General features: G+C 45.8%; 1 protein-coding gene across 2 annotated transcripts; it reads right to left on the bottom strand.

Moving 5' to 3' along the window:
* Positions 1-24: 24 nt before the first annotated feature.
* Positions 25-14,032, bottom strand: LOC112250470 (RNA-binding protein 25). Of its 2 annotated transcripts, none has more exons than XM_042321797.1 (17): positions 13,881-14,032; positions 13,180-13,276; positions 10,271-10,464; positions 9,890-9,962; positions 9,408-9,577; positions 8,768-8,953; positions 7,699-7,785; positions 4,205-4,482; positions 4,005-4,122; positions 3,836-3,925; positions 3,481-3,554; positions 3,074-3,224; positions 2,268-2,853; positions 1,607-1,917; positions 1,201-1,299; positions 1,059-1,106; positions 25-876 (listed from the first exon to the last, which is right to left on the bottom strand). In XM_042321797.1, the coding sequence occupies exons 2-17, from the start codon at positions 13,256-13,258 to the stop codon at positions 784-786; spliced, it is 2,637 nt and encodes an 878-aa protein (XP_042177731.1). In that variant the 5' UTR covers positions 13,259-13,276; positions 13,881-14,032; the 3' UTR covers positions 25-783. The 2 variants fall into 2 exon arrangements, with proteins under 2 accessions (XP_042177731.1, XP_042177732.1); XM_042321798.1 differs by having other exon boundaries at positions 9,905-9,962.
* Between the last annotated feature and the right edge of the window lie 10 nt (positions 14,033-14,042).

Raw genomic sequence — 14,042 nt, 5'->3', positions numbered from 1 at the left:
TGACAAAACCCAAATATACAATTCTTTAAAAAAAAGTCTTTATTCAAAACAAAATTTCCACTGGTACAAAAAGAAAAAATGGAAACCATGTTTACACAAATCAGTATCCTTTCCAGGTGGTGCTGTTGCCTGTGCTACGAGACCAACCAACCACAAGTCAAATGCTCAATAGCTGGCCTATCCTTAAATAGAATTTATAGAAAGCATTGTTTGTAATACAAAAACAAATCTACCTTAAGGTCTACCCTTCGCATAAACAGAAGTTTCACTCAGCAGATGCCACGTAGAAACAGCAGTCCAATAACCTTTGATATTACTAACGTCACAAAACTAGAGAGAAACAAAACGGTGAGATGCTTTTCAGTGAACTTTTTCCCACAGCTTAGTAGCTATGTTCTCTTCATCAACCGTTAACCCCTAATCCGCTACCTCCACTGTCACCCTCAGAACATCAACTCGAGCCAAGAGACTAGTAGGGCCATTGTCCAAGTGGTTGCTTTCATGCATCTTCAATAAGCACTTCGTCATTCAAGCACGCACGTAGGCTATACACCAATACAAAGTCAGCAGCTGCAGTGGAGTAACATGACATGTACCAGAGCCTATTGGAAGAATGAGAAAACGGGAGCTCAACGTGTGAATGCTGTTAGGGTATTATTAGGTTGAGCGCATTCTTTGATTTTAGGCCACTCAAATTGAGAAGTCTTTTTGGTGACTGACAACGCTAAAGTCAGATTACTCTATTAGAAAAAGTTGGATTCATTCAGTGCTTTCCTGGGTTTCTTATTTCACCAGCCCAATCTTCTTGGCTTCAGTTTCGTAGATCAGCAACCGCCACATCTTGACGATGAAGACCTCTGCTTCTTCATCCAAAACCTTGGTGTAGAGGAACCGCATTGGAGTTAGATTGACATAGTACTTAACAACTTTAAATCGGGAGACCAAAAGCAGTTCACCAAGGCTCTTAAGGCCTGTTTAATACTTTGATCAAAATACAGTTAAATCAGTTTTAGCTGGACAGACAACTCTGTTCCCAGTATATTTCTTGGGATACTCACCATGGCAACATCATCCAAGATACCCTGTGGTGTACCATGAGCCATCACCTGGGGGAGGTCAAAATTAAGGAATCAGAATGAAAAACTCATATTGCAAAAACATCCAGCTCCCCAGTAAATTGCATCAATCACGCTTACACACCTTGGAGCAGACAAAATCGACTAGCGTAGCCTCCTCTTCTCCAATGTACTCGATTATCTTTTTGTTGATCCAGGGGCGTATGCGTCGATCCATCAGAGTCTGGGGAGGACAGTCAGAAATACTTTAGTCACTGCACCAGGTATTATTCATATAGGTCTGTACCAGTTGTAGGGAAACACATTTTCTACTTTGACAAAGAAGGGCTACATCAGCAATTCCCTTGGACTACAGCCTCTAGTTGTTGAATGATCAAAACCAACCAGTGTTATCTGTATGTCATATTTCCTCTGGTCTGCCCACCACTAGTCTGGTTTCCATTCGGTTTCTGCGCTCTTGCTAACACAGAATTAGTTGGCAAGAGAGCAGAAAGACTGGAAAGCGGGGTACTGCCACATCCGATCCTCACCGAGTCCACTGCGGACCAGTCCAGCGGGTAGGAGAACAGCTCTGCCTTGCCCGTGGGGATCTTCTCGATCAGGCTCTTGATGTGCTTGCGCTTCTCCTCTGTGTTGGCGCCCTTGATGGCCGCCAGGCCCGAGGCGCCGTCTACCACACTCTGGAGGTTCTTGTCGTCGTCGCCGTAGTCCAGTGGTACCAGCTTGCGCTTGCGGGGAGCCTCGTCTGCCTCCTCGTCGTCGAATTTGTTAAAGACGCTGTCCACAGTGAGCTTCTTGCGTTTGATAGCCACGTTGGGCTGGCTGGGGCTGCTAGTGGCTCCTAGAGAGATATTTAGACATACTTTAAACCTTTCGTCATGGAGTATGTCTGAAACAGGACAGGTCCATTTAATTGATATCTTAAAGAAATTTGAGTGACATCCCTCTCAAATTAAACAGTTTGTCAGGCTCAAGACATCTGTGCAGATACAGCTATATGCCTCAATCTAAACATGAATGGTAAAGATAGGCAGTCTTGCTTCATTATGTTAATAATCCTGATCTTTCCCCTTCATTAGTAATTGAGGCACTTAATTGGATCTACACAACAGATCATTAGGTAGTTAGCACTATAGTTGTCATTATGTCCATATGATTCTAGACCTAGCTTGTCCCACCAACCGAACTCACCCAGTTTGAGACTGAGGCCGATCTTGGGGCGGAACTCCTCCTGGGGTGGGGTCTCGTGAGGGGGCGAGTTCTCGTGGGGGATGATGATGCCGCAGGGTGACTCGTCCCCGCCACAAGGCGTGTTGGGGGTGGCGCCCCCGCTGGCCGACGAAACAGAGGGGGCCGCAGTGATTGGCCGCAACGTGGGCTTCAGGCAGGGCTTGGACCCCGATTGGTCGTCGTCATCAAACTCCTCCTCCCCCTCTTCCACATCATGATCAGAGTGGGGGTGGTGATGGTGGGGTACATGGTGGTCCCCTCTGTCCCTCTCCCGGTCTCTATCCCCTCTCTCCCGGTCTCTTTCCCCCCTCTCTCTCTCCCGATCACCTCGGTCTCTTTCCCCTCTCTCTCTCTCCCGATCACCTCGGTCTCTTTCCCCCCTCTCTCTATCCCGATCACCTCTCTCTCTCTCCCGATCACCTCGGTCTCGATCTCTGTCTCCTCGGCGATCCCGTTCCACCCGTGGGGCCTTGTGTACCCGCTCCTCCTCGGGGTCGGGCTCTGGCTTCACTGGAGGCTGGCGCAGACGCTCCGCCTCCTCTTCCATCTGGACCAATCGGTAAAGAGAAGCAGTGTGAGACAAGGGGCTTACACAGTCAGGAAAGTGGATACACTCGCCTAACGTTATTGTGTAGCCAAGATAGCCAGATGGATAGAGACGCACTTACAATGCAGACATACAGACAAAGGGCTCCGAGGACAAAATGACCTTCAGGAATAAACACAGTCAAGCGGATACAGTCACACACACACTCCCTCTCTCTCACCCTGCGTATCTCGGCTTCGGGGTCTGGGTGTCCCTCGGCCAGCAGCCTTTGTCTGATCTCCTCCAGCTCTTCCTTCTCTCTCTTCCTGTCGCGCTCATCCACCTCAGTCTCCTTCTCCCTGTCTCTCAGACGCTTCTGCAGTGCGCTGCCCCTAGGGGTCACACACGGAACAACACTTTATAACAATGGCCCTGACACTCATCAACAAATCTCTTCAAGTTTTTATTTTTTATTTTAAGTAGTGAGGTTTCTCTTCCCAAATGTCGAAGCCAAAAACATGTCGTTTCAGACCGCCATCATCTTGACAGTTTACATTATCGACATTAAAATGGTCTCAATTATATCTTCTGTAGTATGTAAACCTAGCGGATCAGCATCATAAATGAATTAAATATGCTGGTGGTCACCTGTAGTACTTAGGGTCATCTCTGTCGTCATCGTAGTCCTCCAGGAACTCCTTCAGCCGTTTGCTTTCTTTAGTCTGTAGGACACAATGATGAATGGAAACACATACCAATTATGTCTACGGTAGGACCCTTCAAGCCAAAAGGACATTTCACGCCCAGATCAGTGGTAAACCCGAGTCCTGTTCAGTAGTGGGGCACAGCGTGGCAAAACGTTTCACAAAGGACAATTAAAATCAGCATTCCCATTGGACAAGTTCAGGTAGTCCCGCCCCTGGTTTCAAAAGGTTTTCTCCCTGCTCAACACGACCCAGGAATGCCATGTGAGGGTGAGAACGGGGTTTGTATTTCTTCCTACCATTTCTCTCCTGCGCTCTTCCTCCCGCTCAGACTCCTTGGAGTAGTCTCGAGCCTTCTTCCTCTCGCGGATCTCCCAGTTTTTCAGACGCTTCAGACAGACACGAGACAGAAATTAAGCAACATTTCACAGCCAACACACACATGATTCTCACGCCACTGTAAGCTACCTCTTGATAGGCTGCCTCCTTGTCTCGGAGTTTCCTCTCCAGCCTTCTCCGCTCGTAGACCTCCTCCTCATCCTCTTGGTCACGCTTCTTGTCCTTGTCTCTGTCGCGACTCACCTCTCTACAACACAACATCAACCTAGTTACCTCCCAATCATTCCTTCCTTCACAATCCATTGCTTTATTTAATCACACACACACACCTGGAGTGACTGCGGTCCTTGCTCCTGTCACGGCTCCTCTCCCTTTCCCACTCCCTCTCCTTCGTCCGGTTGCGATCACGGTCTCGGTCACTTCGGTCCCGCTCACGTTCTCTCTCACGCTCGCGCTCCCTCTCCCGCTCCCTCTCCTTCTCGCGCTCTTTCTCCCGCTCGCGGTCCCGGCGCTCCCTTTCATGTTCCCTCTCCTTGTCCCTCTCCCGTCGCTCGCGATCAAACTCTGCACGCTCCTTGTCTTTCTTGTCCTTCTCCTCCTCCAGTTTCTGCAAAGAGAACAGAGGAGGTTGATAAGTTGGAGGCTCCGGGGAGGACAGCCATGCAACAGAACAGGAGCACAGTGAGGCTGGGTCACACGCTTCTCTATAAGTGCACAGAAGTGGATCTAGAAGTGGCTTCCAGGCTCTGGGGGCAGAGGGGACTACTGTAACATTGTAGATTCCTGTTATCTAAGGATGAAGTAGTTGAGTTAGAGGCTGACGTTTTGGCACAACAGCCGCTCCTTGGCTGGGCTAAGAGTTTCTATGGGAAAATAACAACAAGATGTCATGAGACACGGCACTCCTTTGTCCATATATAGCATGATTTCACCCCCCCCCCCCGAGGACCTTGGGGACCAAATAAAAAATTTGAATTGGCTTGCGGAACGGATTTGGCCTGCGGCCCACCAGTTGCAGACCACAATATCAATATAGTACAATGATTGTTTAGCACAAGCTGGGTGACTTACAAGTTACCTAAAAAAAGACACTGGAAACCACTTTGAGGTCAAAGACGACATCTTGTTGGCCATGTCAAAGGTCACAGACATTCAAAACGAGAAAAAGGAGCTGCTTGATAGATAACGATCTCTCCCCCAAGTCAGTGTCCTCATTACAAGAGAAACAACAAAACAAAAAAAGGCGTCAATCCTTTTGTGAAACTAGTTGGTGACTTACAGGTGTTGCGCTACGGATTTCAGCCCGTCGCTGCCCCTACAAGACTATAAAAGTTAGGCCTGGAAGGAAAAGCAGGTCAAACAATACACAGGGGGGCAGAGATTCACTTTCCCTCAAGCAAATCATCAAAAACAACCGTTAACTTCTATGGGGTACATTGGTAAAAACAGAAAGCCGTGAAACATCCTGGTACATATTTAAAAAATAATTTAAAAAAATTCATTTTCTGGACAGGTAAATTAAATCGTAGAGGCTCTTACCCCTGCTTCGGTCTTCTGTAGTTCTCCCGTGACTCGATTTCCCAGACACACGCTAAGAGACAACTCCCTCCTAGCACTACGCCCATGGCTCCCCATGTACTCAACTGATTAGCAGACAATTACAAACCATGCATTCTAAATACACTGAGGCTCAAGTTTGTGTTGGGGGTTTTTGTGAAATACACAGTGAAACCACAGGTTACCTATGGGCCTTTCCCACAAGGTCGGACCGCTAAAAGCAGTCCATAACGAACAACAGATGGTTGTCCTCCTGGTCTGACCCAGACTACAGAGCCACGGGTTTAGTGCAGCTAAAGACGAAGAGCAAGGAAAACAGGCAGAGAAGGAGAGATGGGGGAAATAGAGAAGAGAGCACAGGTACTATGGGCATGGGTGGAAGGGGTCTGATTGGTTAAGTCTTCCTACTTGAACTTACCTTGCTCTGCGCTCCATTGGTGACAACTTGGGCATAGAGTAACTGCAGGTAGGCCATAGGTACATGACGTTCCCCTTCTATACCATTTGTGCTTGAGAAAGGATCTCATTACGCATTACTCGTACCTCCTTTACCACAAGTCTACTGCCGTAGATTATGAACACCAAATAATGATCGCGTTGAAAATGGAGATGAAGGGGGTGAACGGCAATTAGAAACCAGGAAGAAAAGGGGACAGACAAGTTCAGAGAATAAAGGGAGAAAGAGCTAAAGTGACAAGGGAAAGAGAGAATCAAAGAAGACAGAAATAGAGGGACTGACATTTGGACACAGGACTAGGAGAGATGGGGCTTTTCTCTAACACACACACACACACACACACTTATCCACAGGGTGGGTTGGAACTCACCTGGCTAGTCTTCAGAACGCAGAGTGCTGTGGAGGGGCGCCCCCCCCACTGCTATAACAATACAATCTACAGCCCAAATCACTGCAGTGGTTATTGACCTGAGTCTCAGTGACTTGACTTTTACACACACATTATGTAGAATGGTCATCATTTACAGAGGACTCACACAGGTTCACTGGCCTCCCTGGCTTGCGGACAACATGATAAATAGCTGGAAATCTAAAATCGGCGTGGTTCTCTCCACATTTGGCAAATAACTGGTCTAAAAGCAAGACCAACATTCTGTTGACATGCATCTAAATGGAAAAGGTGGGCTGTGTGTTGAGAGGTTCTCATTAAGTTCCACAACCTCAGCCACCACTGTAAGCCAGAGTGCCTGTGCAGTTGCCCCTATGCGAATCCTCGAGGAGGGAGCGCCCAGTATATGTACAAAATAAAGGAAAGCTCATACTTACATGCTATCCTCGACAACTTTTTCCAAAGCTCTGAGATTCATCTTGCTTTAGTCACCATATGATCTCTATCATAATGGCGGGGTTTAATGAATAGATTAGCTTTAAGGTAACTTTACATTGTCGCCATGCATTTTGTTTGTGTGTGATGAATGAGTTATGAATCTAGCCAGCTATACTATCACACCTAAATACCCTAATTATATACAAAATAAAATGTCCCATCGACACGAGTCAAATTAGGTTTGAAAACGGTGACAATACTACAAATCCAGATATTTCACATTGAGATTTTTGAGCAAGGTATGCAATAGTTTGACGTAAAAATGTAACTATTTTCCCATCCTAAATTTAGACCAGGGATGGGCAACTGGTGGCCCGTGGGCCTTTTGAATTTCAAAACATCTGCAGTTTTACTCTTGTTTTGTCAGTCAATTTGCCCATGTCAGCTAAAATGTTTTAGATTGCCAAGTTAGTTTAGCGGCCAGCTATCTAAACTTGTTATCATGGTGGAATTACCGACCGGGGGCCCCCCATTGATTTTGTTAGTCCGTCTCAGTCAGAAAACAAATTTTAAAAACCGCAAACCTTTTTCCAACCGCATGGCAAAGTGGGTAGATTGGAAAAAAAATAAAAAATAAAACTCCACTGTCAAAATGGGGGCCACCATTTTTTTTTTGCTCGCAGTGTAGTGTGCCTGTGTGTGTGTGTGTGTGTGTGTGTGTGTGTGTGTGTGTGGGGGGGGGGGGTATGGATGTGGGTACGCAGACCCGCGAGTAACTGCAGCCCCTCATGATGAGTTCAGATTGTGGCCCCCACCCCCAGCAAAGTTGCCCATCCCTGATTTAGACTATATAAAACAGGTCCTTGCACAAAATGTCCACTAGCAGTAAGTGTGAAAACCCAAAAGGACTGTACTACTAGCGTGTGTAGCTTCTTTTCCAAAAACCTGCAATGTGAGTGAGAGAGATGAGTACAGTCATATACCTTGTGGGTGTCGCGGAATTTACTGATCTCTCTAGAAATCAGGTCTCTCTTGTCATCCTCCAATCCGTCAATTGCGTTGATATCCTCCTAAGGGACGATGGGAGGCAGGAAGAAGGGATAGTGTTCAGGGTCATGCTGACAAGACTGACAAAAAATAAAATAATGATTTGATATAAAATGTTGAATCTGTAGACTTCTTCAAATTAAGGGGATTGGTCCTCAAGTCATGGCACAGTCATTTAGGTTAAATGGGGTTAGCCTGCGCCGGACCAGGTGTAGTGCTGAAGAATTCATTGCCATAGAAATGGACCTGGCTAAAAGGTGAGACGCTTTCGAATGACCGTTATCCCGAGTTGAACTCAGAGTTGACCAACGTTATCTCACCAACTCCTCAGGACTAGACTTAATCCCTATCCAGACTTTCATATACCAACAAATACAATGTAGGCAATTGGATTAACATAAAATAATTCCACCATTTTTTTGAGCATACCATTTTGTTCAGTCTAGTTTATTTTCCCCTTTTCAGGATATCCAAGTGGTAGTTACAGTCTTGTCCCATCGCTGCAACTCCCGTATGGACTCGGGAGAGGCGAAGGTCGAGAGCCGTGCATACTCCGAAACACGACCCAGCCAAGCCGCACTGCTTCTTGGCACAATGCCCGCTTAACCCAGAAGCATACAACTGGCGATCGTGTCAGCGTGCATTGTGCCCAGCCCGACACACAAGTCTGTAGAGTGCAAAGGGACAGAACATCCCCTGCCGGCCAAACCCTCCCCTGACAATTGTGCGCCGCCCCATGGATCTCCCAGGTCGCGACCCGGCAGCGACAGAGCATGGACTCAAACCAGGATCTCTAGTGGCACAGCTAGCGCTGCAGTACAGTGCCTTAGACCACCGCGCCACTCGGGAGGCGTTATCCTGCCTTTTCTTTTGCTCATCTTTATCAAGGGTGCCAATAATGTCAGTCATGACTGTATATAATGTGCCCAAATACAATACCACAACCCCCAACCAACATGTAACAGGTAAATCTAAAGTGAGATAAGAGAAAGTAGCCCTAAGTACCTCTTCTTTCTTCTCTTTCTTCTTCCTGCGGTGGGGGGACTCATCATTCGAGGCAGCATTGAGCTCGCTGGCATACTCGCGGATCAGACCGTCGATGGCACCCTTGACGACCTGATCCCGCCTCTTGGTGTCCTCGTCGATCACCTCCTCTTCCTCCGCCTCCTCTTTTCCACCCTCTGCCTTTGCCTTTAAGCAGAAAGAAAAACAGAGCGCGAGAGACAGGCGGGTTAGTATTACATCCAAGTCAACTCATCTTCAGCCTCACTTGTTTAAAAAAATATTTGAAGTAAAAGGAGCTATTTTGTTTCAGGCCTTTCGCCAGAGTTTCCCATTCGTTTAGCCAACCCTGCCCCCGAGACCTGGGTCCATCAGTCTCCACTGGAAGTCGCTCAGACCTGCATAATGGCAGGAGGCTGAAGGTTTTAATTCCATTCAACATTTAGGACCAGTTTCCTAAACACAGATTAAGCCTAGTCCAGAACTAAAAAACAAATTCAATAGAGATTCCATTGAAATAGATTAAGCCTAGTCCTTGACTAATTGGTATCCTAGAAACTAGCCCATAACCTACATGGTAATGTGACATTCCCCTCTCCCATCCCTCCAGCTCAGTGTCCCCCTTCCCCACTACATTACCCACCCCATTGCCGTTGGTGCTGCTCTTCTTTTTGGCCTTGAACTCATCCAGCTGGGCCTTGGTCTTGGCATCCACCTTTACCAGCAGCTTTTTCACCCCGATCTGCAGCTCGTGGAGCAGCCGCAGGGCCCGCAGCGTTGACTCGGGCTCTTTGTACTCACAGAACCCAAAAGCTGGAGAGAATAGAGAAGGAAGGATGGGCACCGGGGGTTTATATCAATACACAGCCATCGGAGTAGCAACCAGGAATGAGGAAGTGTTCATTAGGGCATGGAATGGACATTTCTAAAGGGTGTTTCTTATCAGACAAGTACATGTAGCTAAACATTTTTTAGTCTGCTTTCTTCTGATTAATGCCTCCTGAACAGGAGCCTGCACATGTTTTTTTCCACTAAATAGTAGTTGCGTTTCACATTGGCAAAGCATGCCTTGGTGAGGGTGACATTGGACTTACATGGTGGCGGAGTACTTTAGAAGTGTTGTACCTGTTCTGTTTTTACCTTGAAGTTTTCCAGAGGCTCCTTGGACTCTCTTCCAGCTTAGGACCAGGCCACATTTCTGAAGAGTGAATAATTGCTTGCTTTACTACAGGGACCTACTAAAGGACATTGCTTTTCATCAGAGTATCAGGGGAAACATTGTTGGCCAAAAGGGAAACAGCTTTTATAAATCAAACCTAAAAAAGGTCAACTGCACCGTCGCATGCAAAAAAAACAGAAGCAAAACTAACAACTATCCTGGCTCGGAAAGGTGGTATCAATTGTCTATTCCACTAGCATGACTTGTGACTAAAGACATGGTCTATAGCCTAAATACAGCTTAATGTCTCTTCCCAAAGCATCTGCATTCAAGTTCCCCTTCCTCACCGCCAGCAGCTGTCGAATCAGCATGTCCGAGGCTTTCTCTGAGATGTTCCCTACAAATACAGTGGTGGTGGGACCACTGTTCTCGTCCGTCTCCTTGGCGGCCTCCTTCCTGGGTGCCGCAGGCATGGAGGTGGGCACCAAGACCGCGGGGGTTTGGGTCATAATACCCATGTGCACTGGTATCATTGGGGTACCTGGAATAGAGACAATGCGATAATGTATACTAGAGGTCGACCGATTAATTGGCATGGCCAAATTAATTGGGGCTGATTTCAAGTTCTTAACTAAAATCGGCAATCTGCCTTTTTGGACACCAATTACATTGCAATCCACAAGGAGACTGCATGGCAGGCTGACCACCTGTTACGCGAGGGCAGCATCAAAAGGACCTTGTGGCTGCAAGGAGCCACGGTAAGTTGCTGGCTAGCATTAAACTTATCTTATAAAAAACAATCAACCTTCACATAATCACTAGTTAACTACACATGGTTGATGATATTACTAGGTTAACTAGCTTGTCCTGCGTTTATCATCGAATCACAGCCTACTCCAATTTCGCCAAACGGATGATGATTTAACAAAAGCCCATTTGTGAAAAAAAGCACAATTGTTGCACAAATTGACCTAACCATAAACATCAATGCCTTTCTTAAAATCAATACACAGAAGTATATATTTTTTTAAACCAGCATATTTAGTTAAAAGAAATACATGTTAGCAGGCACTTGTGTCGCTTATCTTGCATTCAGTGCAAGCAGAGCCTATGCAGCAGTTTGGGTCGCCTGGCTCGTTGCGAACTGTGTGAAGACCTTCTCTTCTTAACAAAGACCATAATTACTTCACCAGAATTTTAAATAATTATGACATAACATTGAAGGTTGTGCAATGTAACAGCAATATTTAGACTTAGGGTTGACCCCCATTCGTTCGATAAAATACGGAACGGTTCCGTTTTGTTTTCTAAATGATAGTTTCCGGATTTGACCATATTAAGGACCAAAGGCTCGTATTTCCATGTGCTTATTATAATTAACTCAATGATTTGATAGAGCAGTCTTACTGAGCAGTGGTGGGCAGTAGGAGGCTTGTATGAATTCATTCAAACAGCACTTTACTGCGTTTGCCAGCAGCTCTTAGCAATGCTTGAAGCACAGCGCTGTTTATGACTTCATGCCTATCAACTCCTGAGATTAGGCTGGCAATACTAAAGTGCCTATAAGAACATCCAATAGGCAAAGGTATATGAAATACAAATGGTAGAGAGAGAAATAGTTGACGCGTCAAAATTCCAATAATAACTACAACCTAAAACTTCTTAACTGGTAAAATTGAAGACTGGTAAAATTGCATAGACTCTGCTTGAAGACTGGTGAGGGAGATATGAGTCTCCAGCTTCAGTGATTTTGCAATTCAATCCAGTCATTGGCAGCAGAGAACTGGAAGGAAAGGTGGCCAAAGTAGGAGTTGGCTTTGGGGGTGACCAGTGAAATATACCTGCTGGAGCGAGTGCTGCTATGGTGACCAGGGAGCTGAGAAGACTTTGCTAGATAAAGCACCGCCTTATAGATGAACGGAAGCCAGTGGGTTTGGCGACGAGTATGAGGCGAGGGCCAGCCAACGAGAGCATACAGGTCGCAGTGGTGGGTAGTATATGGGGCTTTGGTGACAAAACAGATGGCACTGTGATAGCAAATTGGGTGCAGTCTGAGTAGAGTGTTGGAGGCTATATTGTAAATGACATCGCCGAAGTCAAGGATTGGTGGGATAGTCAGTTTTATAAGGGTATGTTTGGCAGCATGAGTGAAAGATACTTTGTTGTGAAATAGGAAGCCAATTCTAGATTTAATTTTGGATTGGATATGCTTGATGTGAATCTGGATGGAGAGTTTACAGTCTAACCAGACACCTAGGTGTTTGTAGTTGTCCACATATTCTAAGTCAGAACCGCCCAGAGTAGTGATGCTAGACGGGCGGGCGCAGCGATCAGTTGAAGAGCATGCATTTAGGAGAGTTGTATGGAAGGAGAGTTGGGTGGCATTGAAGCTTGTCTGGAGGTTAGTTAACAAAGTGTCCAAAGAAGGGCCAGAAGTATACAGAATGGTGTCGTCTGCATAGAGGTGGATCAGAGACTCACCAGCAGCAAGAGCGACATCATTGATACATACAGAGAAAAGAGTCGTCCTGAGAATTGAACCCTGTGGGACCCCCATAGAGACTGCCAGAGGTCTGGACAACAGGCCCTCCGATGACTGACAGAGTCGAAAGCCTTGGCCAGGTCGATGAATATGGCAGCACAGTATTGTCTTTCAGTGGCAGTCATGATATCGTTTAGGACCTTGAGCGTGGCTGAGGTGCACCCATGACCAGCTCAGAAACCAGATTGCATAGAAGGTACGGTGGGATTCAAAATGGTCGGTGATCTGTTTGTTAACTTGGCTTTCGAAGATGTTCTGAGCAAGGAAATTAAACTTCAGCTTTTTTACATGGCACATATTGCACTTTAGTTTCTTCTCCAACACTGTATTTTTGCATTATTTAAACCGAATGGAACACATTTCATTATTTATTTGAGACTAAATTGATTTATGTATAATATTAAGGTAAAATAAGTGTTCATTGTGCATTCAGTATTGTTGTAATTGCCGTTATTACACACACACACAAAAAACAGGCTGATTAATCGATATCGGCTTTTTTTTGGTCCGCCAATAATCGGACTCAGCTTTGAAAAATCATAATCAGTCGACCTCTAATGTATACAAAATGTATTTTAAATTAATGTCTCTCTCAATACAAAGTTCGCTGAGTATTAGATATCCTTACAAATCAGTCATGTTAACAATCTAGTTGCTGTTTAATTTACATACAGACAGGCCCATAGGATGGGATATCTGTCTCTGATGAGTCACCTGAAGGAAAACCAGCAAACTGAGGAGGGGGGATGCCCGGTGGCAGAAGGGTTCGGTTGAGATGAGGAGGGAACGACATCTTGTGGAAATCACCCACCTAAACATGGGACAGAAGAAAACCAGTCAGAACTGCAATAAGAGAGTAGTATGAATTAGACCCTGACCATCTCTCAACACAAGATAACAGCACGTGTTCAGTTGGCTTTTCTGTACTTGTGGCTGCATATGTCAGCTGACAGATATCCACCTGTAAAATACCCGCCACAGGTCGTAAGCTAGATATGTGTGGTCGAATGAAGGCCTGGTACTAACGTTAGCCAACTTAAACGTTAGTTAGATGGCTAGCTAACTGGATAACAGTAACGTCGTCAGGTCATATTCATGACTCTGGGTAACGTTAGCAGGCTAAGTTACTTATGAAAGACATTAACTTCACCTTGTTTGTCGTTAAGGGCAGCTACAACGTATTCTAATTAGTCAACGTTAGCTATACTCGCTAAGTAACAGAGGTTTTAGGTTTTGTCCTCCACAACAAGCCTGGCAAGGCTAGCTTGTGTGTTGTAACTACGCTAACTAGCAGCTAACTACCGTACCGGGAAACCATTCTCACAGTTTGTTAGTTACACGTAGCCAGCTAAATATTGTCGATAATACTCAGACAATGAAGTGAAAAACAAACTATCGAATCAGATTTTACTTACCCACAACCAGTCGGTTAAGATGGGCTACTTCGCTTCGGTCTCCCTCCGTTTAGGTGGCTAAATGTGATAGCTAGCTACTGTACATCAACCCCGCAAAAAGTCAGCGCACCAGAGATATTACAGAAAGGAAGAGATGGGACTCACATTGGGCAACGAAAAACG

This window comes from Oncorhynchus tshawytscha, linkage group LG05 (genome assembly GCF_018296145.1).
Source record: "Oncorhynchus tshawytscha isolate Ot180627B linkage group LG05, Otsh_v2.0, whole genome shotgun sequence".
In the NCBI taxonomy this organism is placed as follows: domain Eukaryota; kingdom Metazoa; phylum Chordata; class Actinopteri; order Salmoniformes; family Salmonidae; genus Oncorhynchus; species Oncorhynchus tshawytscha.
This window is presented reverse-complemented; position numbering and strand designations above follow the sequence as displayed.